The sequence below is a fragment of the Gouania willdenowi genome, chromosome 15 (assembly GCF_900634775.1).
Source record: "Gouania willdenowi chromosome 15, fGouWil2.1, whole genome shotgun sequence".
Classification (NCBI taxonomy): Eukaryota; Metazoa; Chordata; class Actinopteri; order Blenniiformes; family Gobiesocidae; genus Gouania; species Gouania willdenowi.
Window position 1 is genome coordinate 12,250,584 of NC_041058.1, and position 22,449 is coordinate 12,273,032.

Sequence of the window (22,449 nt, forward strand, 5' to 3'; positions counted from 1 at the left end):
ATCTCCCTTGGAACTCTTCTTTGAGTACCACTCTAATGCAGCTCTGTGGATATAAATAGGAATTTCGTACAATACTAATGGAATATTTGTATTTCAGTCGAAATATGGGCCACGTGTAGACAATCTAAGACATGCTCAGTGGAAAATATTGATTTTTTTTTAATAATAAAATATATTAAATCAATGCAGAAGTCTTTCTGGATTTAAGTGTCACAACCAGGAACACGTGTGCTCCTGTGTTTGTATAATTTAATAAAACTAAAATTAGATTATAACAACCACGCACGAAGCATTTACATAATGCTACCGAGGGAAGTTTGCTCAAAATGAATTATGAGCGAATCCAATGAATGATTGAGTTCTTCCATTGCATTTGTTCTTTGTCCGGCTTTAACATCCAGTTGAATTTTTATCTCATTCTATTTTTAATCATAGCTCCAGTGTTTTCAGCGTAAAGGGAAGCCATTGTTCACGTTTGGCTGTATAGATGAAAGTATTTGTCTATTGATGCAAATAATTAATCGGTGAGGGAAGGAAACATGACCAAAAGATAACGTGTCCCAGTTGTGGGCAAGCTTGACTATGAATAGCTGATCTTCATCCTGAGGTGGGATTACAATCAATTCAGAGGAGCTTTCAGGGCCAAAGACAAAGTGGTGTTAAATAGTCATCAGAAGGGTATAATACTGAGATTAGTGTGCCATTGGTTTAACTTTTAATTAAACAACTTCACCTTACAAAATCCAACCATTGACAAGTGCAAAGAACCCACGATCACACACGCACATGCACACATCAGCTGACTGTTACACAAAAACTCCAGCATTAATCTAAACCTATTCTGTTTTACCCACACAGAAGCTTGGCAGTGCTTACCGTACTTTCCCAGCACTAGCGCTTCAACAAAAACCTCATATTGATCACATTTTCAAAGTCGAATTCATCCTCCTCCATTTGTGTTTGTGCTATTTTAGTGCCAACTAACACACAGAAAACCCTTTTATCGTATTCACTGACAAAGGTGTTTTGTGCTCACACAGTATTTTGTGTTTTTCACTGAGTAGATGTGGGTGTTTGAAACGTTGTATCATTATATTCACAGCAAACCAATGCAAACACGGCTAAAGAATGGAAGTAAATCTGTGCCATCAGAGTTTAAATTTCTATTTTTAAAACTGATTTTTTTTCTTAAGCATCAAAATTAGACTTTGAATTATAAAACCATCAACATTTTAGCATGCTTTTTTATTCCTGACACTTATTTCTAAGAAGTTTTTATAAATTCAATATAAAATGTTGGGGTTTTAATTGTGGAGGAGATCAATGGCTTTTCCTTGGTTGGCTGAATGTTTTCTTGGACTGCAGTCGAATTATGACTGATTTTTTGCAGGTACATTTTCTGACACTGAATTATTTTATGTATATTTTTTTTATATTCAATTGTTAAAAAATAAGCATCAGGAATAAAAAATTAAAAAAAACATGCTAGAAATTTGATGCTTTTGAAATTAAAAGTCAGATTTTGATTCAGCTTTAGAAATACAAATTCAAACTCTAATGGCACAGATTTACCTCCATGCTAAAGCTAATGATTGTCTTCACACGCTGTGACTAGGGTGATACAGATCCCATGTGATCCAATAATATATCCACTTCAGAATCACTCTTCTTCATGCATATTGTATGTTTTCCTCGAGGTTTGAATTATACAGTTTACATTGTGGCCATGGATTTACATTGTATCTGTAATAAATTCCCACTGGTGTATTTACTGCACTCAGCATTGGAGAATATGTCCTGCAGTGCTGTCAGCAGGTTGTGAAGCTACAGTAATGTTCACCAACCCACGAGTAATAAGAGATTTATTTGTGTACTCATACAAGGTAACTAGCTCCCTAAATCTCATTGCAATTTAGCGAAGTCTCTGAATAACACGTTTACCTACTACAGTGCGCTGCAGGCTCGTTCACATATCTTATTTCCCAGTGCCCTATACTCCCACTTCCTACCAAAGTGCTTCATTGCATACTACACAGAGCCCAGTGACGCCAGGCCTCCCACTCATGTTGCTTTAGGGTCGGGTTAGAAGGCTGCAATGATGATGATTTCTTCTCAGATGAGAATTTTTCAGGGTTTTGAAACTGACCTCTGGATCAGAATTCCTCACATTCACCTTCAATAGCGATTCATAATAAGCCCTTCTTTAAAAATAACATGTTTTCTTGCCCTGAAAACTTCTCCAGTAAAGGTCCAAGATCTGTTATTAAGCAATGCGACAAATTACACAAATTAACAAGTGAGACTGAGCGGGTTGTTCTCAAGCTGCTCTAATTGTGCTGCAGCATCACAAAACTTAGCATTTTTAACAAGAGCAATCAGAGAGAGCAAACCTCCACCAAGCGCCAAATATCTTCTGCCAGATATTCATAGTTACAGTATCTGGATCAGTGATCATGGTACTAGGATCATTTGCACTTTAAAGGCTTGGAAGAGATTAATTTTCCTATTAATAATGATACAGTAGGTCCACATGTATGGGCACCCCCATTTTTTTGTAAGATGCACAATAAAATGAGCAATCCGGATGAGATAATAATAATAAATAAGCCCTATTTAATTAAGAGTCTTTTGTTTAATTGTTTGCTTTCTTTTTCTTTTCTTTCTTTTCTATGTTTTGGTATTTCGTCCTTTAATTTGAATTATTTCTGGAGCATCTGTGAACAAAAAAAAAAACAATATCCCCCTGGGATAAATAAAGTGTATCTGATTCTGAGATCTGGATAAAACTTGTTGAGCTAATTGAGGAACCAACCCGACAGGTCAAATTTAATAAATACTGGTCAATTACAAACCGAGACATGATTTTTTGAAATCCCACCAATGATGAGAGATTGGGATTGTTAGATTATTCAAACTGATCTAGAATCAGTATCTTGATCTGGATCCCACCCAAAATGTATGTAATCTTCCATGGCATCAGGTCTATATTTGGTTAAAATACAAATAAAGTACTTTGACATTACACTGCTAACAGAAAAACAGACAAATAAATAAACTCAAGTGAAAACATTTCTACCTTGGTGTAAGTAACAATCCACAACACACATACACACACAAAAATACTAAAAATGCAAATGTGCTTGTTGTAGTAGCAAATAAGTAAATGTAACAATAAACAGGAAAAAAAAAAAAAAAAACACACACATTTACAGACTAAAAGTAGTATATTAAATTCTGCGGAATAGTATGTTTATTGTTTGTCTGCATGTTTAAGCTTTATCCTACTACATTGTGTTTTTTTTAAGGTCATATTTTGATCATTTCAGTCAGAGTTTCGGAGTAAAACAGGGTAAGTGTGTAATGAGAGTATCTCTCGTGGGGGGTGGGGGGTGGGGGTGGCCCAATTTTATACAGCAGCTGCTGAAATTTTGGCCTGAAGAAACAAATCCTATGGAAATACTGGTGCCATGCATTAAGCGAGCACCGAGGGACTGTTGCAAGACAAGTGTGCCATTTACAAACAGCAGTCTCACCTTTCTCTGAATTAATATACCAATAGACTGCGGTGCCAGCTGTGCCTTGTTCACGTCACATTTAGTATGTGAAATTACACCTGGGAGGATTTGTCTGTAGAAATGCTTTTCCTGAAATGTCACACCAGTTCCCCTTCAGCTGCTGTTGTGTTTTTCTGTTACTGTTGACAAGTGAAAAATATTGTTATAATCGATTCAACCACACTTCTATCAACAAATCCAGACTTTTGTAAAAAAAAAAAACATCTTGGAGTGTCTCAGGGAAGGGATGTGTTTGAATAACTGAGACAAATTACCAAGTAGACTGTTATCTACAATGTTGTTTTTCCTTTTTTTTTTACCCAATATTGCCACACATTCCCGAGGCCAGAGGGCCCCCTGGGGGTTTCTGAGTATTTCTGGGTGGGTCACCTTGAGAATTTTCTCCATCTTGCCCTCGCTTTATTCTCCACAGTTGGTTCACGGACAATTGAAGCACTGAAGTCGAAAAAAAAACGGTCTTGAAGCAGTTAACAGTTGTGAGAGTTACGTTTGGCTAATAATCATATAAAGCATGATAAGGTTTGAAGTATGATGTAATTTTTTTTTTTTTTTTTTTTTACAGGGGGGGGGGTTCTTAACAAAAAAAAGTGAGTGAGAGTAAGAAGCAAATGTTATTTTGGTGACAGTAAAAGGTCTTTTGCGACTCATAAAGCCTGCATTCTATTGAGTGCTCTGCTCGGCAAAGAACTGTTGAGGTAAAACATGCTCAACCAAGGCCTCCTTCACAAGTTTATTCACTGCTTTTACAGTTCAAAACAGTTCAAAAATGATTGTCAAAACATCATTCTGAAGGAGTCCTGGAAACATTGGATAACAGTATAAGACATGCCCCACTCTGACTAATGTCAGACCTGGAGGTTATTTTTAAGAAAATCATGACAGAATAACCTTTTATACATAAAGTTACAAACGAAAAAGCAACTGTTACTGAACATTTTCCCTGATAAACCATGGTTATCTGCACTAAACTATATTAAGTAGGTAAAATCCAAGATACTGATAACAACTCAGATCCTTTCCAAACAGCCATTTTCCCCTCTATCTACTTCCTGTTTGTGCCTCAGAGAGAGTACAGATTAAAATCAGGGAGAACTAATAATCTGTAAGTGTTCCAGTAAATTGTATAACAGGATATCTGGGTTGCTGCTTGTGTTTTTGAAGATTTGCATATCTTTGTAACCTCAACTTTGATTGCTCTTAATGGGAAGTGATATTAGATGTTTAAAATATGCAGACTCAGAGAAATGTGTGACCTCAAAGCATTGTATGTACTTTAGCCTTACTTATGCTATATGCAAGGCAATACAGTGGCTCTTTTTTCATAAGTAACCACAACCGCCTACCTGGTGCCTTTCCCGTTTTGCGTACTTTATCCAAATTGAGTAAGAATTGTAACGTGTGACTGTAGATCAATGATTGGAGCTGGTGGGTGACTTCACTTTTTAACCCGTTGTAATTTCACAACAATATGAAACAGTTCATTTGTATTTCAAACTAACATATACTTATTGATTTACAATGCACACCAAAATCTCCTCCTCCTCTAATGTTGTACTGTATATATAATTATCTGGGTTTGCCCACTGTAATATGATGGCCTATTTACATTGTGGTTACTCACTTGTATGGAAACCAATGAAAAAAACAGATTTCTAACCTGACACTATCTTCTTCCTCATTTTCTGTCGACACCCCTTGATGCTGCAGCACCGAGGAGCAGTTAGGTTAAGGGCCTTGCTCAAGGACCCATAGCAATAACCCACATTGGGGTTCAAACCAATGACCCACTGGCTACAAGTCTCCTTTCATAACCATTAAGACACCTCTCAGTTTCAGACTTAATACCATGGTTTAATGGAAATAAATTACTTTTTGTACTAACGTTAAAGTCATTGTAGTTTGATTGATAACAAAAATTACAATTTTAGGTTGGCAGAAAATATAAAATTATACACTAAATTAGAGTGTTATTTTTTAGAGATGGAGATGTGATGACTTCACAAGAAACCCAATGATTGAGGTTCACTTTAATGAGAATAGCAGGGGTCTGGAAACCTGTCCAGGCTGTGTGTAGTGCTTTATGACAGCTGGAGATAGACACCAGCAGACCCCCGCGACCCTGGGTTGGCAACTGGATGGATGGGTGGATGGTCGGATGGAGAATAGCAGCTTTAGATTGCCTTCACTAAAGCAGAAACCTGAAAGAAACTCACTCAGACCTTTAAGTTACTTCATCAACTGCTGAAATACAATTTTTATACTTATTAGAAAGCACCATAATGTATCCCAACTGCTGAGTAAAAAGTCGTTGTCAAGAAAACCTTCTGTTTTCTCTCTTCACGACTTGTCGAAAGATATAAAAAACATTATCTAGAAAACATATTTTCACGACGGTGTCTTAAGCCGAAGGGTTTGCAGTGACTTCATTAGAGGTTTTTCTCAAATGTAATCACACTTCGCCTCATGCAGTGAGACAGCTTTGATTCCTCTGCCCTTTTCGACAAGAGATATAATCACCAAGTCTACATTGTGCACGCACACTGCAGAAATGTAGTGTGATATGTAGTGTTTAGTTATTCAGATTGCTTGAGGGTAGAAAAACAAATCTTTCCTTCCTCACTGCGTTTCTGTGCATTTTTCTTTTTCAGCGCTAACAAACGTGAAGCTGTGGGCCATTGACCGACAGTGTTTTCAGACGATCATGATGAGGACGGGTCTAATCAAGCACACAGAGTATATGGAGTTTCTGAAAAGGTGAGGATCCAAGACAAACCCTTTAACAGTGACAGACGCGTGGACTCAATGGGTCTTTGATCTGCCATGCAGCAAATTAATTAGCAAAGTGATTATATGAAGAAATGAAGGACTTTGTAAAAGATATTTCACTTTATTTTAACACTTAATCACTAAATGCTATGCATGAGTTTAAGTGTGACGCAGATTACCTAGAGATAGATGCCTTTTTCTTTTATTGACCTTCTCTGTAGAAGGATCCTTGGACTTAACCGCATATGGAAAATCCTATTGTCACTTGAAAGGTCTACAGGCTCCTTTTCGACCTGCTTGAAATATAGAATAAAAGAGAAACGCATCAAAAGAGCCGCCAATAATCATCAAAATGATCATCAAAATGCATGAGACCCAATTACAGAATCAGTCACGATCCCTTTTCAACTTTTTCCATTTTACTGCCATTCTTTGGTTCTCATTAAGTCAATTATCAAGAACATATCACTTTTCCACTCCATTACCCCACTACTAAATTATATATTTGTATAGCATTATCATTATTATAGGTTAGTCGTTAGTTGGAACATGAGGTTACATAAATGCAGTTTTATTCTTGGTGTTTTACCAACTTTAGCACCCTGAAAGTATTGTTGGTTTTAAAGACCTACAGATATACTTCACAAATATATTATTATTTTTTGATACATCAGCATAAAACAAAAAAAATAACCAACATCTACATTATAATAAATTTGTGTGAGAAGAGATAAATGTTGTTCTGATGAGGTGTGTTCACTCAAGTACAACTAGGTACAAGAACTCCTTCTGCAGCTGCATGTCATGTGCCTCCCTGAGTTTTGACAAAACAACATAATGTTAGAATAAGTGAAAACAGAGAGGGACATTTTCTCACTTGACGCAGTGGAAGGAGATATTAAACCATGAAAATGTTTTAAGGAGATTGGAAAGCACACGATTTGTTCAGATCAACATTTTAAATAGCCTCCTCATGATTTTATTACAGTAATGTAACTAAAAAAAACTGCATTACCTCCTTTAACTTGGAACTACACGATCACTTGTACTACAGGAGGACTAGGTTGGACTGCTTGGTGCTATTTGTCAGACTTAAGAGTTAAACATATCAAAGACATGGACAAAGTGACCTACATTAACCAGTCTTTGTTACTTGAACAAATACACACAACCATCATGCAGATCTTTATCCAAGAGCAAAAATAAAACAACACAACTTGCACTGACCTCAAATTACAGAGCAATCACACAGAACGTCACACACACCTCATAAACAAACTCTGCTGCTCCCAAGCTTGGGAATAAAGTGCTTGTTTCTTAGAAATGATCAGTACTATTTTATGTTAATGGAAAAAAAATTAAAAAATTGCACCAAATTCAAAAATCTTGTGGCTTTCCAGGCTCACAAAGTTATATTGTGGTGGATACAGTTTTTGACTGGGGTAAGCATCTTTATAATAATAATAATAATAATAATAATGGCTTGGATTTATGTAATTCTCAAAGCTCTTTACAGAAAACATTATTCATTCACACCAATCATACCAGTAGTGGTAAGATACACTGTAGCCACAGCTGACCTGGGGCCTATTGACTGAAGCTGGCTTCCAGTTCACACCATTGCCCCCTCTGACCACCACCAACATTCATGCACAATTCATGCCAGGCAATGTGGGTAAAGTGCCTTGCCCAAGGACACAACAACAATGGCTGAGATAGAGCGGGATTTGAATTGCAATCTAATGCATGGGCCACTGAGCCTTGCTTTGTTGATTTTATTTTATTTTAGAATTTAAAAATGTTCCAGTTCTTAAGTCAAATGCACACATGGATCTGTTCTTTTGGTTTGTCTTTCTTGTGAAATAAAATACTCTTAACCGCTGGGATCATGACCAAACTCTCACTCTTTGACAGAGGGCAGGCAAAGTGATGCAGTGATTGGGCATTTCCATCAAATGCAATAGAAGGCCATGCTTTTCACAGTAATTTGTTTCATGTTAGTTACTTTAAATGCCAGCAAAGCACCATTGTTTAAAGAAATACTGCATTTTGATTATAGGTATTTTCTGTTGTCAATGTTACATTTGTTTGGAAGCAATCATCCAAATCTATTGTATGTGTCAAAGAATATGGAAAAACTATAAAAGAATACCATAATTGAAAGAGAAGCTGTTCATGAACAGGCTTTTGAAGTCAGAGCAGAATACAGTTGTTATGTAAGGACAGCAAAACCTTCTGATTCCTTGCTGTGTTGTCAGAGGTCCTTAGATCTCAAAGATGGATTTCCGTCGTACATTTTAATTCATCATTAATGTCAAGATGGAGGCTATTTCAGGCCCATGTTGGCATAAATAAAGACAGCGAGCAATTGCGGCTTCTTTATCTGGTGTATATACTGTATCAGGACCAACTGGGCAGATTTAGCCTCTCAGTAACCGTTTGCATAACATTTTAAAAGGAAAGTAAATATTTGATAGACCTTGGTAGTGCTTGTTTTTGGCTCAGGCAGAGTGTTTAGCTTTTCAATGGGTGGTCTAAAGGGGGAGAATGATTAAAATGAACATTTATTTATTCACAGCCTGCAGATCATTATTGTATCTTTTGCTTGTGGGAGCCAAATTTGTTCTTTTGAAATCAATTATAAATACACCCACATGTGCCTTTCAATTAATTCCCTTCCTGACTTTTACAATGTAGTGTAGTTCTTTTCATGGGTTTTGGATGGAGGACAATTAAGGATTTATACACAAATTCCACTGCAGCGGGAGTGCTTAGAAAGGCTGTATTTCAAATGTTGAACTCAGTTACTAGATAAGCAGCAGCATGGTGTTTGACCCTGACCTATATGTGCACTCAGTAGCTGTTCTTGCAGACACAATAAAACAACTCCTAACAAAATGTCATCAAAAGAGAACTGTTCCAAATATTGGCCCTTCAGAGTTCCTCACCACAGGGCATCATTCATCCTCTGTGAGAAGAAGGTTGTTCTTTCACTCCAATGTCCTGACCTCTTTCTTTTTTCTGTGTCAGGTTTATTTTTCTGCTGTGATGCTGTCAGCTTTCCTGTTTCTACTGGCTTTCACAGTTCAACATACAATATTGTTATTTTACAACCTTCTGCCCTCTGAAGCAGAGCTAACATGGATTGGCAATCACTTACCTGTCATACAAATATGCCATGGAATTTTAGTGATCTATGGAGTTTGCATGTATTTGCCTTAGCATTATTTCACATTCACATCACGCATTTGTAAATATTTTCTTTAGGTTTAAATTCTAAAACTACAGGTTCACATTTTTCCCCCATCATTTGTGACATGAAATTTTTTATACAAGTAAACATTTTTACATAAAAGTTCAATTTTTTTCCCTTAAGTTATCACATCACATTCTACAATCTCTGCTATTTTGCAACATGTTTACGTTCATGGTTACTCCATGTCATGTTCCCTGCCTCGGACCGCTTCGTTTGGACACAAAAGAGTCTAAAGCAGATCAGGCAAGCAAATTCTAGAGCGTTTGTTTTACTGTGACTCGGAGTGTTTCCAATCAAATTCACACCTGTGATCGAGAGCCGACTGACAGCAGCGCTAGTAAAGGTAAAAAAAACTCTTTAAACATGAAAAAAACTGCTCATATTTTATTTATTTATTTATTTGGCAGAGACGATGCAATTCAACATGGTTACAAAAGTTTGCAGCTGATGTGATGCACGTACAGTATGTACAGTAGCTGGTGCTAATTTACAACTCCTGTCCCTGATTGGGCCTTTCTACACTACAGTCAAAACAATAAAGCTTACCAACCCACAATACAAAGATTATAAAAACATTCACATACACACAGCTATTTACAAATGCGTACGATTTCAATTTTCTTCCAGCTGAGACTTAAGTCTACAGGCGAACGTTTTAAAATCTAGTAAGTCAGTAAGTAATTTATTTATAAAGCGCTTTAAGCAGATAAAATCACAAAGTGCTGTACATAGCTGTGGAGAAATATATACAAGTACAACATCATAATAGAATAATAAAACATGGGTGCATATGCATCATAGGAGTAACATCATAAAAGGATAATACAAAATTAAAATCCAGTTAACTAAAAGCTTTTTTGAAAAGCAAAGTCTTCAACAGTTTTTTAAAAGTGTCCACACAGTTGAGCTCCCTGAGAGACTGGTGCAGGTTATTCCAGAGTCTGGGGGCCACAGCCTGGAGCGTCAGGTCTCCTCGGGTTTTACATTTAGTTTTCGGGATCTTTAGGAGATTCTGACCTGAAGACAGAAGACTGTGCCCTGTAGTGTAGGTGCACAACAAGTCTGAGATATTTTAAGGGGCCTGACCATGTAACGCTTGGAAAGTAAGAACTAAGATTTTATAGTCTGTTCAAAACTTAACTGGAAGCCAGTGCAGAGTAAAAAGAATGGGGATATTGTGGGATGTTCTGGGAGCACCAGTTAAAAGTCTGGCAGCAGCATTCTGGACGATCTGGAGTCTGTTTAGGGTCGACTTATTAAAACAAGTGAAAACAGAATTACAATAATCAATGCGTGATGATATAGACGCGTGTATGACCAGTTTGAGATCTGATTTTGTTAACAAATGCCTCACTTTAGAGATATTTGTCAGGTGGTAAAAACAGTTTTAGTCACTTAAGGACATTGCTTGATCAAACACAACCCCAAGGTTTCTGAAGCTGGTTTTCACAGATGAGCCCAGTTTTTAATCAGTGGGATCTTTTTATCAGGAGCGATGATCAGAGTTTCTGTTTTGTTTGAATTTATCTGGAGATAATTTGATGAAATTTGATATTGTATTGAGTTCTGTTGGTAGTGGATTCTACAGTTTGTGAATAGGGCCAGGAGTGTGTAAAAGTTTAAAGAAACTCACCTGAAAAACAAGGTTTTTGCATGTTTAGGGCACATGATTAAGCTAAGTTTTCCCTGAGCGCTGCCTGATAGGACAACAGGCTGTGATGTGCCAGAGAGAAGTGAGTGAGCTGGTCACTGACGTGCTTTACCTTTACCCTGTTTTTTTTTTTTTTTTTTTGGCTTTTTACTGCTGAAAATCATAACCATGCTGCACAATCTGAGATATAGTGCATCAAAAACAAGCATACCAAAAACAGGAAGCGCCACTGGCTAAAGACTGTGGAGACTAGTAATGTTACAGCTTTTTTGTTTTGGTGCAAGAATAGAAGGAATAACAATAGTGGACGTAAATTAAAGTTTTATAGGCTTCCAGCCAACACTCGTGCTCAGAAAAAATGAAGACAATTGTGATTTTTCCTCCAGACTAAGCCCCGCCCAAAAAAATGCATCACAATGTTTACAAACAATCAAAGGGTCTACAGAAAACAATTATAAACAATTGTTCTCCACTCACTTACCTTAAAGCTGCTAACTGGAGTTTCTGAAAAACGTCTCGATGTCCCGCCCTAAACAGCCTCACTTCCTCCCACTGCCTCTGCCAATCTACCAGAAGCCACGCCTCTACTTTTCTACACGCGCATCGCGGAACATAATAAGGTTGCATTGATATAGGTCTATGGGTCAGGTAAGAGCCAAAATCATATTTACCTGTTTGTTGTTGTTTCCGTGCACAGTTCCGCATTCACTTTGATTGACAGTCTCAAAAACAGGAAGTTGAAGGCTATTGGTTGAATGCACTAGGCGATCATTTCCATTTGTATAGGGGTCTGTAGGACGTAGGAGGGACTTCTATACATTAATGTAAATGAACGACCACTGGCAGTAGAACATAGTAAAAGACTAGTTAGGTTTTTTTCCGCATTTCAAAAGAATCATACGTAAACATAGATTTCTCAGAAACTTCGGATATCAGCCTCACTGTAATGTCATCCCTCTACCAGCACTATAGTGTATTGATAGCAGTAACATGTGCATAAAGGTGACGTATCTGTATTTTTACACATTAAAAGAGTAATAAGTCTGACCTTTTAGTGTAATGAATAATAATGTGTGCCTATGACTTTGATGAATATGGCTGTTTTGGTTAAGAACCAAAGCGTTACTGCTAAAAGTGTTCAAACATAATGTTATACATAGAAAAAGGGTCACACAGTGACAGATTAGCACAGCAACAAAGCCCTGGGTAATAGTAACTGAGCACCGGATTTCTTTTTACCCAGTCTACTGGCTCTGAAAGCAGGGTCAGTGTGTGTGTGTGTGTGTGTGTGTGTGTGTGTGGGCCGTGGAGATGACACAGAGTGATAAGACTTTGTTCATTAACATGGGTTGTTTTCTTTCCTCCTTGATAAATATTAGGCCAGTTTTATATAGTAAGCTTGATAAGAAGCACATTGTGCTTAATCATGCTGCCAGGAAGCAACAGCACAAACATTATGTCACGCCAGTATTTTTAAACCAAGGATCTGACGGCGCAGTGCACATTTTTTCCCAGCTGTTGTTGAAATATTTATTTTCCCTTGCTGTAATGCAATACACCATGTAAGCCACTTACTATAGAAAATTATTGATTATAGGATTTGCTGCTGGCATTTCTGTTTTTCCCGTGTGACCACTGGTCTGAATATGGCCACTTTAAACGGTCGTGGGAATAGGTATGTTTATCCCATTAATGTGTGTAACTTTTTTGGTAAATATAGTGCGATTCAAAGACATCAGAATATTCAGATTAGTAAAGTCCTTTGCATCTTAATTTTCCACAAAATGAAGATAGATTGCTGATATTTCATTTGTTTATCATATAATGTTATATTGGGAGAATAGATTAATTATTAAACCAAGTAAGATAAAATTAGATGAGCAGGATTCAAGGTTGAGTTTTCTCCTGGTAGGCTGGTTTCTCCCCTAAAGTCTGCACGTATGAAGTCTCTAGAAGGCCTTAGGACTGGAGTGATAGAGATAATTTTTGCCTTTTTTTTTTTACCATTTTTCTGCAACTAAACCAAACTTGCCATATCTTAATCACTTTTTCTTGTCAAGTTTTTTGCTCCTTTTAATGCATTTTTTTGCTACATTACTCCCATTTCTTCCACTTCTCCCTCAAATTTCACTGCTTTTTATGCACATTTTTTTAATAAACCCTTTTCACCACTTTTTCCTCCTAATGTCTCATACGTTGACCTATTTTTGTTACTTTTAAGCTCTTTTCACCATTTTTCATGCTTACTTTTGACAATTTAACCACATTCACGATTCGTCATGCCCATTATTTGCCAGTTTAAATAGCTGTTCCAACTTTTTAAAATACATTGCCACAACCCCCCTCCCCCAATCAATTTCTGCCACTTTTTAAGACAATATTGACAATTTTAACCCTTTTGTAACACTTTTTGTCTCGGTTTTTGGCAACTTTTTACCAATTTCTGTGGTTTTTAAAATCCCATTTCACCACCTTTTCCACCATTTTTTGTTCATTTTCAACCCATTTTGATTCAGATTAAAACAAAGACTTCCATTTTTAAGATGAATATATACTTGGTGCAAATAATATCAAACCTCCTAGATAACGGTGGATATTATTTAAATAAATAAATACATGTGGTTATCACAGATTCATAGAACAATGGAGAATCATTTTGCTGACTTTACAGATCGGCCCCAAAAAGTTCTCCCCTTTATTTCCCCTTCATGTCTGTGTTCAACCACCTTCATGTACAGTGGGGGGTCCTGGGCTGAAAAGGTTGAAAACTACTGCTGTAAAGGACTAGGGGGGTATTGAAAAATGAATGAATGTAAATTACACAAAAAACACACCCACAGGCATTGGAAAATTCATTCATATCCAGTATCCCTTTTTCATATCAGTCATGAAACATTTAAATGACTCCAAGATCTCTGATTCCACTTGGCTTTGAATATGCTCTATTTTCCTCCCATATACTCCTCTGATAGATCTTTCATTTTTTTCTATGATCCTTAACCAATAAAAAGTCCACTTGTGGTTCAAATCACATGTCCGGACAGATGGTATCCCATTATCTTCAAGCACTCTTTGAAATCACACTGAATTGGTGTTTGAAAGAGTGCCTGCAAGCTGTCCTGTGCCCGGGGCAAAGGCAGCAATGCCATGCTTCAGCATTTCCATCACCAGGCGTCTCAGTTTCTCTATGGGTTTGTGTTTGACTCACTGGCAAACCCCTTTGGTTCTTTGTTTCATCTGTGTAATCTCTCTAGTCCTCATCTTTATGTTCACATTCACTTTTAGTTTCAACTGAGCCATTTTTTTCTGATGCTTTTTTTATATCATCTTCTTTTGGGATTTGTACATAACATCAGCCCAGCCATGTGCCTCATTCATTTGTTTGCATATCCAATAAATAAAGAAAGCAGTTTTACCTACCTGAGCATCACAAAACTAAATATTTACACAAAAACTCACACTGCGAAGGCAACAAAAACAATAATTATACAAAAAATGCACAAAAACTCAACAAAGATTCACAAATGCACATAATGACTCCAAAAAACATACGTCACAGAAAAATACACCAAACAAAAAAATATAAAAGTGAGTAAAAAAACAACAACAATGCACATGTCCCATAGAATTAAACCAGGAAAATTGCACCCACATTTTGCACCGGCAATTATACCCCTTTATAACACGACAGAGACAGAGTATGTACACATATTTGACCACTCCACTTATGCTCCCACATAAATGCATACTTCCAACGGGTACTGTACTAGTCCAGTAAAAAAAAAACGCAGTCTCACCTACATGAGCGTCACAAATAATCTTAAAATGTATAGGTATGTACCATTTTACTTCTCGTACAGTCTAAAAAACTCTTTCCTGTCCTCTTCCTGCAGCGTCCCCTCCTTCCACGGCCTCCAGGAAGATATTCTGAGCAAACTCGCTGATGTTCTAGAGGAGGTAAGTGCCTTATTGCTCATGACATCTGCAGCACAAAGACACTAAAGTGCAACTCAATCACTGACAGCTGCAGTTTACAGTTTACATTTCCATTCCTCCGCTTCCCTCAGCAAACAGAAAGGAAAGAATAAAAGCACACAACAAAAAGTTCAAGCGGACAAGGATCAAGGAAATATCTTACTGGGGTTTCTTGTCAGTTGCGTTGTGATGTATGGCTACATGGTCCACGTATGAAAGCTTCCACAAGCTATTCCAGCATATAAAAAGGAGGTCAAACTACCTATGAAAGCTCAGGTATATGGTAATGGTTTTGTTAAGAGCTGATGCCTGTTTTCATTTGGATCCTATATCATTATAATCTGTCATTTAAAGCACCTTTTATCGCTATATATATTTATATGATCTTCTTTTCTGTGTTTTTTAAGCTTCGGTATTTCACGGTGAAAGAAATGTAATATTTTATTGATCAACACACTTGCTTTTACTTTCATTTATTCATACTTTTCTCAAAAATACATATAAACATAAACAGCTGGCAGTTGCCTGAAGAAAATAGCATTTAAATGGTTCTTATGTTTGCACACTTCAATGATTTGCTGCTCATTCTGAGGAACAAATTTATGCCAGAGCGTTAAATACTAAGTGTAGTAAAGTCTGAAAACCATTCTCATTCCTCACAAGTACAAAAAAAAAACAACCAAGCAGTTTGTTACTTCAACCTAAGAATTGAGTGTAGCTTTTATTTGTTCAGATTTATTCAAACAATAACTTGATGGCTGGACATAATAAGATTGCGGAAAGCATTTCCACCTAAAACATAAAAATGTTGATGTGTCAGGTCAACATCGTCAATGTGATTAATTAGGTAGAAATGACATATTCCATATTAAGCATACATTGTTCGGTGTGGGCCAGGGTAGAGCACCCCATTGTAAGAAATTAAGATTTAAACAATTTAGCATAATTACAAATATTTGGACACACATGGTATTTATACATTCAGCCATCTTAACAATTGACAGATTACCCCAGTTTGGAAGTGAGAACCTTTATTCCAAATTGATTTACTTAAGAAATACTTCATATAAAAAAGAAGAAGAGGATGAAAGTGATTTGAATAACAGCTCAGAAACATGTAAATATTTAATTACAAAACAGTCCACGTTTTACAAAAAAATAAAAGTAATTTTAAAATGTAATTTTGTTTCAAAGCTGAGTGCCAAGGTATTTGCAAGGCCAAGATGAAAATTCAGCACACTGCATATTTCAGGCGTTAAAAGCAGTTGTTTAAAATAAAAATAAAAAAGGGTAAAATACAGACTAACTTATTCCTTTAGAACAAATACTAATTTAATGGGTTCAATCATTACCCAAACATGTAGGCCACTTTATTGAGGATAAACAAAGTGTACCGTTAAGTCAAGTTTTCAGTACTAGTTTATTTATATATTTGGGGTGGGGTGGTTGGGGGTTGTGGTTTATTTATATTATTACCTGTATTATACTAGCTGTAACTACCCTACGGAATTTAGTAAAACAGAATCATATCCTAAAAGTTATCCTTCCTTGCTAAATACAGTATTTTACAATTACCCTTACAAACATCGTTGGCCTGACCCATGTAACCTTATGCCTAAATAGCTGTAACACCTGACAGGTTGTTCACTAAACAAAAATATTCCCCTTTTAAATCAATGCATCTGCTTTTTACAATTTAATAATGTTGAGGAATTCTGCTGATGCACCGGGTTTTAAATCCCATCCTGATTTAATCCCACATTTTAAGAAACAATTATTATTTTTTTTTTTTTTTTGATAAACATTGAGTTGTTTTGTCACACCTCTAACAGCAATTTTCCATAATTATACGTTGCAGGTCTGTCTGAGTTAATCATTGTAATTATAGACTTTAGCCAACACATTTAATGTCAAATCAGTTATTGTTTAATCACGATATTGATCTTTCCGCACATGAATCATAGAAGTACATGAAATGGCAACAAACATTTTTCTTGTTAAAGGTCAAATCCCATTTTACCTGCTGCAATAATTAGGCAGTGCATTTGTGTAGCGTGATATTTGCTTTTAGTTACTCTCTGGTTTCCCTAGATTTTTTGACAAACTAAAAATAAGCAGCAATGACTGATTGATTTTCGTCAATGATTGATCTTTGATCAGTGGAAACGTACGCTCAGTGAGTCTGTGACAGAGCTTAAAAGAATTCCTGAAAATAGCACACCAGGATAGAAATAGATGAACTAGTAGGCTACTATAAAATACAATTGCAAGCGCCCCCACCGAACCAATGTGCCTCAGGATGACTTATAGTCATCATAGTAATGTTTGATGCAACTTTTATTTCCTGTGTGAAATGAAAGGAAGATAAAAACATCATAAATTTCAGCTGCAGCATGAAATCCTCTCAGGAGCTCTCAGAGAACAGTGAACCCTGGTTTTCAACTGATCTTAAGGTCTGAAGTGGAACAACAACATAATGGCTGAGGTTCTTAGACAGTTTTTCAAACACTACTTGTACTTTGGTCCCTGAGATTATCCCATTATGGGATGTCAAGGTATTTTTTCCTGCTGCACTGTTTTTTTTTCTAGCTTATTTTATGTATGGTTTCATTATGTCCCATGCACTGTATTATTGTCCTTAGCAACTGTTTCCAGCTCAAGGTTATTTGGCTCAGAGAGCTGAATGTGAGTGTGGACGTGTTCTGGTAGCTGTAGCAGCCAATCCAGACTCCAGACCATAGCATGTTGCTCTGTACCATGTTTAATCACTCAAGCCTGAATAGGAGAGGATTACAGGGTAGAGAAATAGAATGGAAGGATGGATGGATGAATATCCTATATTAATTTTACTCTGGGGGACGAATCTTCTCACAGCTTCCTATTGGACGTAGGGGTATTCTCTTATTCATTAATGTTTTACCTCCAGCTCAAGGTCACAGAGACCAGCAGTGGGAGGATGGCTGTGGAATGTCCTGATAGTTTGCCACTGGGTGAAGAAAGTAGTCCAGCTCAATTCATCTTTAGCTTATTTCACTGCTGGATAATAATGATTCTTCTTCTTCTTTTTTTTTTTTTTCTGTTTTTCTTTTGTTGTTGTTTTCTGAATGTTGATATGTGTTTAAGAAGAATTGTAATTACCTGATGTATGGTCCTATAAAGGAGGTTATCTCTCTTTTTTTTCTTTCTTCTTTTAAGCAATTTCCCCCTTGGATTAATAAAGGACTGATTCTGATTCTGTTTTTTTCTCTCCTCCTCCTTATTTTTCTTTTTTTTCTTCTTTTTTGTCTTCTACTTTTTCTTTTTCTTCTTCTTTTGTTATTTCTGGATGTTGATATGTGCTTCAGAAGAATTGTAATTATCTGATGTATTGTCCTATGAAGGGGGTTATCTCTTTCTTTTTCTCCTTTTTCTCTCCTCCTCCTTTTTTTCTTCTTTCTTCTTTTTTGTTTTTCTTTTTCATCTTCTTTTTTTTTCTTTTTTTCTTATTTTGTCATTTCTGAATGTTGATATGTGTTTAAGAATAATTGTAATTATTTGAAGTATGGTCCTGTAAATAGGGTTCTCCCTCTCTCTTCTCCTCCTCCTTCTTCTCCTTCTTCTTCTTATTAAGTATTTTAATTATCTGAAATGTGGTTCAATAAAAGTTATCTCTCTTTCTTCTTCTGCTTCCCCTTCTTTTTCATCACCTTCTTCTCCTCCGTCCAGACACATTATGATGACGGAGAGTACATCATCAGACAGGGGGCCAGAGGAGACACCTTCTTCATCATCAGCAAAGGAAAGGTGAGCAAAGCCGACCAACGAGCTAATCATCACAGACATTTGAGTGAAGTTACACCGGAAGTCATCCACAGAGCATGGGGTGATATTTCTGATGGAGGCTTGGGCTTGGCACTCATCTGTCATGATGATAAGAGGAGAAGACTGATGTAAATGCATCCTCTTTCATCATCTCCTCCAGCTGAAGCTAGAATGGAAAACAGAGTCACTTTGATTTCACCTTTCCATAATCACAACTATAGCTTTCTTACCACGCAGCTTTGAAACTTAAGATTAACTTTTTCTTGATGACTAATTTTTTATTTCTTTTTCTCCCTCATTTTTAAGCTCCTTGTCCTTCAATCCATTGTTGATTTTTCAACCAGATGTTTTTTTTTTTTTCTTTTCGTATTTGTTGTCAAAAAACAACATTGTATTTTTTAAGATTTTATACAATATCTGTGATATTAATTTTCACCGTGTACAATCATCAATGCCTGTGTAAAAGCTTGTCTCAGTGCTCATCAGATATAATGAAAGCAACTTTCAAAATAGTACCCAAGAGTGAAATAGTGTTGCCAGAGTTAATCCATTTGAGCTGCATCATGAATTCAATGACATCAGCCTATAAATGAATAAAGCATGAAAGCAAAGGTAATACTTGAAAAAAGTACATAGATGGTAATGTTTGCAATTGTTTGGTTCCTTCAGAAGTCTTTATCACTTGTTAAGTTGCTGCTTTAAATGAGTCACACTGAGTTCATTTAGGAAATGGCTTTAGAAGTGTGCTCAGAGGTGCTGTTCAAAAAGTTGAATTTTGAATTGATGAACAGCTGCATTAACAGAACAACGACACTCAATCTGATTTTGGTCTAATCGAAGCAGCAAAGTGTGAACATCTCGGGGAGAACGTCTGTTAAGAAAAGTTTCCTAATTCCTTATGCCTTGCACAAAGTTATGAGCATATGCTGATAGAGAAACAATAAGGAACACAAATGACTTTCCTGCAGTGCCACCATCAGGTCTCACTTTCAGTTTTAGAGTTAGTGTATCTTGAAAATCTTTCATTCATATCTTTTATAATTTGGGGCGGTAATGTATGACTATCACACAATAAACCATAATGATTGATGTTGTTGACCCCCCCGCTTTCCTCTCCTAAAAAAATATTTATTTTTATATCCTTTTTTGTAACATATTTGTGTCTCAGACATCCTCCTCTACGTCACTTTCACTGTGAAAGAGCTGTTCCAGAACCTCATTGACAGTAAACCTTTTCCTAGAGGACATTTTCAAGAGAGACAGAGACAGTGTGCAAATTTCAATACATACAGAGCACAATGAGGAATGGTTTGGATAAAAGGCATATTGTCATGATAATTTTACGCTTAATCAATTTTACTCATCAAATAAGGAAATGTCATTAAACATTATGAAGCAAAAAAAACAAATGTACTCCCCTTCCCTTGATGAGCAAAGCTATCCTGTACCACAACATCTGTGAAGGCTTCACTAAGACAGAGGAGACAACATGCACGTGTGCACTTTAACACAAGTATGTACTCACCAGACTTCATCAAAGCTACTTATTTTTGTTATTCCCACATCTTTCACTCCAGCTATCAATTTTCCAGGTGTTACAATCTGCTGCACATTCTTTCCACACAATTCACACTTTGGCTTATTCTCCTTGTGTTTGTCTGCATCCACACCCTTTGATCAGATCATGAATAATTACACTGTCACTCAGGTGTGGAGGAGATCCTGGCATGCTGCTGCTTCATCTATGCAGAGCTTAAATAATAGAGGAAGACAAGACCCTTTGCAAGGGCGCGGACTGATTGTTTCCCTTCAGCTTCTCCTAAATCTACTGAAGTGCCATCAGTTTGATTTGTAAAGCCGTCTGTCACAGCAGAGTGCCATCACTCGCATGGCATGTTGCAAATGAAGTGTTCAGAGAAGCCTCCCACATCCGCGCAACGACATGACACCCCACCTTACCTGACTCTACCCCATGCTTCTGTCACAGCTCTGCTTCTCCGTCTTTTGTAATACTGCCATTTAATTTGCCTTTTTCAGACTTGTCACATGTAGGTAGTGAGATTGAAATGATAGATGATTTCTTCATTTAACTTGCCACTTTTATTTTTACTTGTTTGTGTTGCCCTGTTTCTTACCACTTTGCGTTCAATCTTCTTTGTGCCACCCTAATTTTCTCCTGATGTCTCCGAGTGATTTTTTATTTTTTGTTTGCTCTTTGGCCAGGTTAATGTGACCAGAGAAGACTTGCCCAACGGAGAGCCCGTCTACATTCGCAGCCTTGGAAAAGGAGACTGGTTTGGAGAGAAGGCGCTTCAAGGGTAGGATTTGTACCTAATAACGCTGCCTCTTCCAATTTACATCTCGTGTCTCGCATTCTTCCCCTGTTTTCCATCTAATATCCACTCCCAATCTGTCTTCAATATCTCCCCTTGCATTTGAAACATGCTGCCTTCAAATTTACTATCAAAATAGCCTGCAGCCTTCATCAATGTATTCTTTCTTTCCTAGTCACAGCTTTGATAATTTAGTAAATATATGGCATTGGATAAAGTCGATTTAAAGTAAGAGTCTAAACAGTCACTGAAAAAGAAATGTATCTACAATTTGTATTGATACATTAATTTTTGTACATTTCACAATGTGTTATGACATGTTTTATGTAACCACTTCCCACCATAGAAGGAGTACAACTGAGGATGTCACATAGTTATCTCTAGCTTTCTTTTTGCAAAGCAGAAATATTTCCAACAACATATCACTTACTGTCTCGCACTTTGCATAAGTCAAGATTTAAAGAAAGCATTGCAATTTATCGGAGATGCCAATGACATCACCAGTTCAAAACCTCTCTGCACTGAAAATACAATAAGCCACACATACAACAGCAGAGATGGGCAACTCTTATCATAGTGGGGCCACACAACTGGGATTATCTGATCCGAGGGCCACATTGTCAACATTCATGTCAGCATTTAGGATAATTACCAATCTGAGTATTAATACGGGAATAACAAAGGGTTTTGTGGTTTTGGGAGTCATGTTGTATATTTTTGTTATAAATGTAATTTCAGTCAGGACCGCTTTCGTCAAAATAATTTTTTTATTTACAATAAATGTGCATTAGAATTTATATAGCACCTTTGAGCCCTTTACATGGATAGGCATGCAATCGTATGGGTCTGTTCCGGGACCTCCATGCCAGAGGTAGGGAGAGCACTCCTCCCTGACCTTCCCTGAGCTCCGGCTAAAGGCTAAAGCAAGGAGAGCAGTTAGCAGAAACCCAAAGGAACAGATCAGAGCATGTTAATGACAAAAAAAATGACACCCAGGTAGTTGGATACATACTGACCTGGAGGAGTTGGGGCGGAGGTGGGTTGCGAGATGCTTGCTGAGGTCATTAGAGGCAGCTGTCAAGGTTTAAATAG

The 22,449-nt window shown here is 36.9% G+C and overlaps 1 protein-coding gene across 2 annotated transcripts in view; it reads left to right on the forward strand.

Annotated features, from left to right (window-relative positions):
* LOC114477116 (cGMP-dependent protein kinase 1) overlaps positions 1-22,449 on the forward strand; it is a 127,103-nt gene that overhangs the window by 77,971 nt on the left and 26,683 nt on the right. For both annotated transcript variants that reach the window (XM_028469225.1, XM_028469224.1), the window contains exons 4-7: positions 6,224-6,329; positions 15,142-15,205; positions 18,929-19,006; positions 21,248-21,342. In XM_028469225.1, the coding sequence (XP_028325026.1) occupies positions 6,224-6,329; positions 15,142-15,205; positions 18,929-19,006; positions 21,248-21,342 (343 nt within the window). The remainder of the gene's footprint in view (positions 1-6,223; positions 6,330-15,141; positions 15,206-18,928; positions 19,007-21,247; positions 21,343-22,449) is intronic.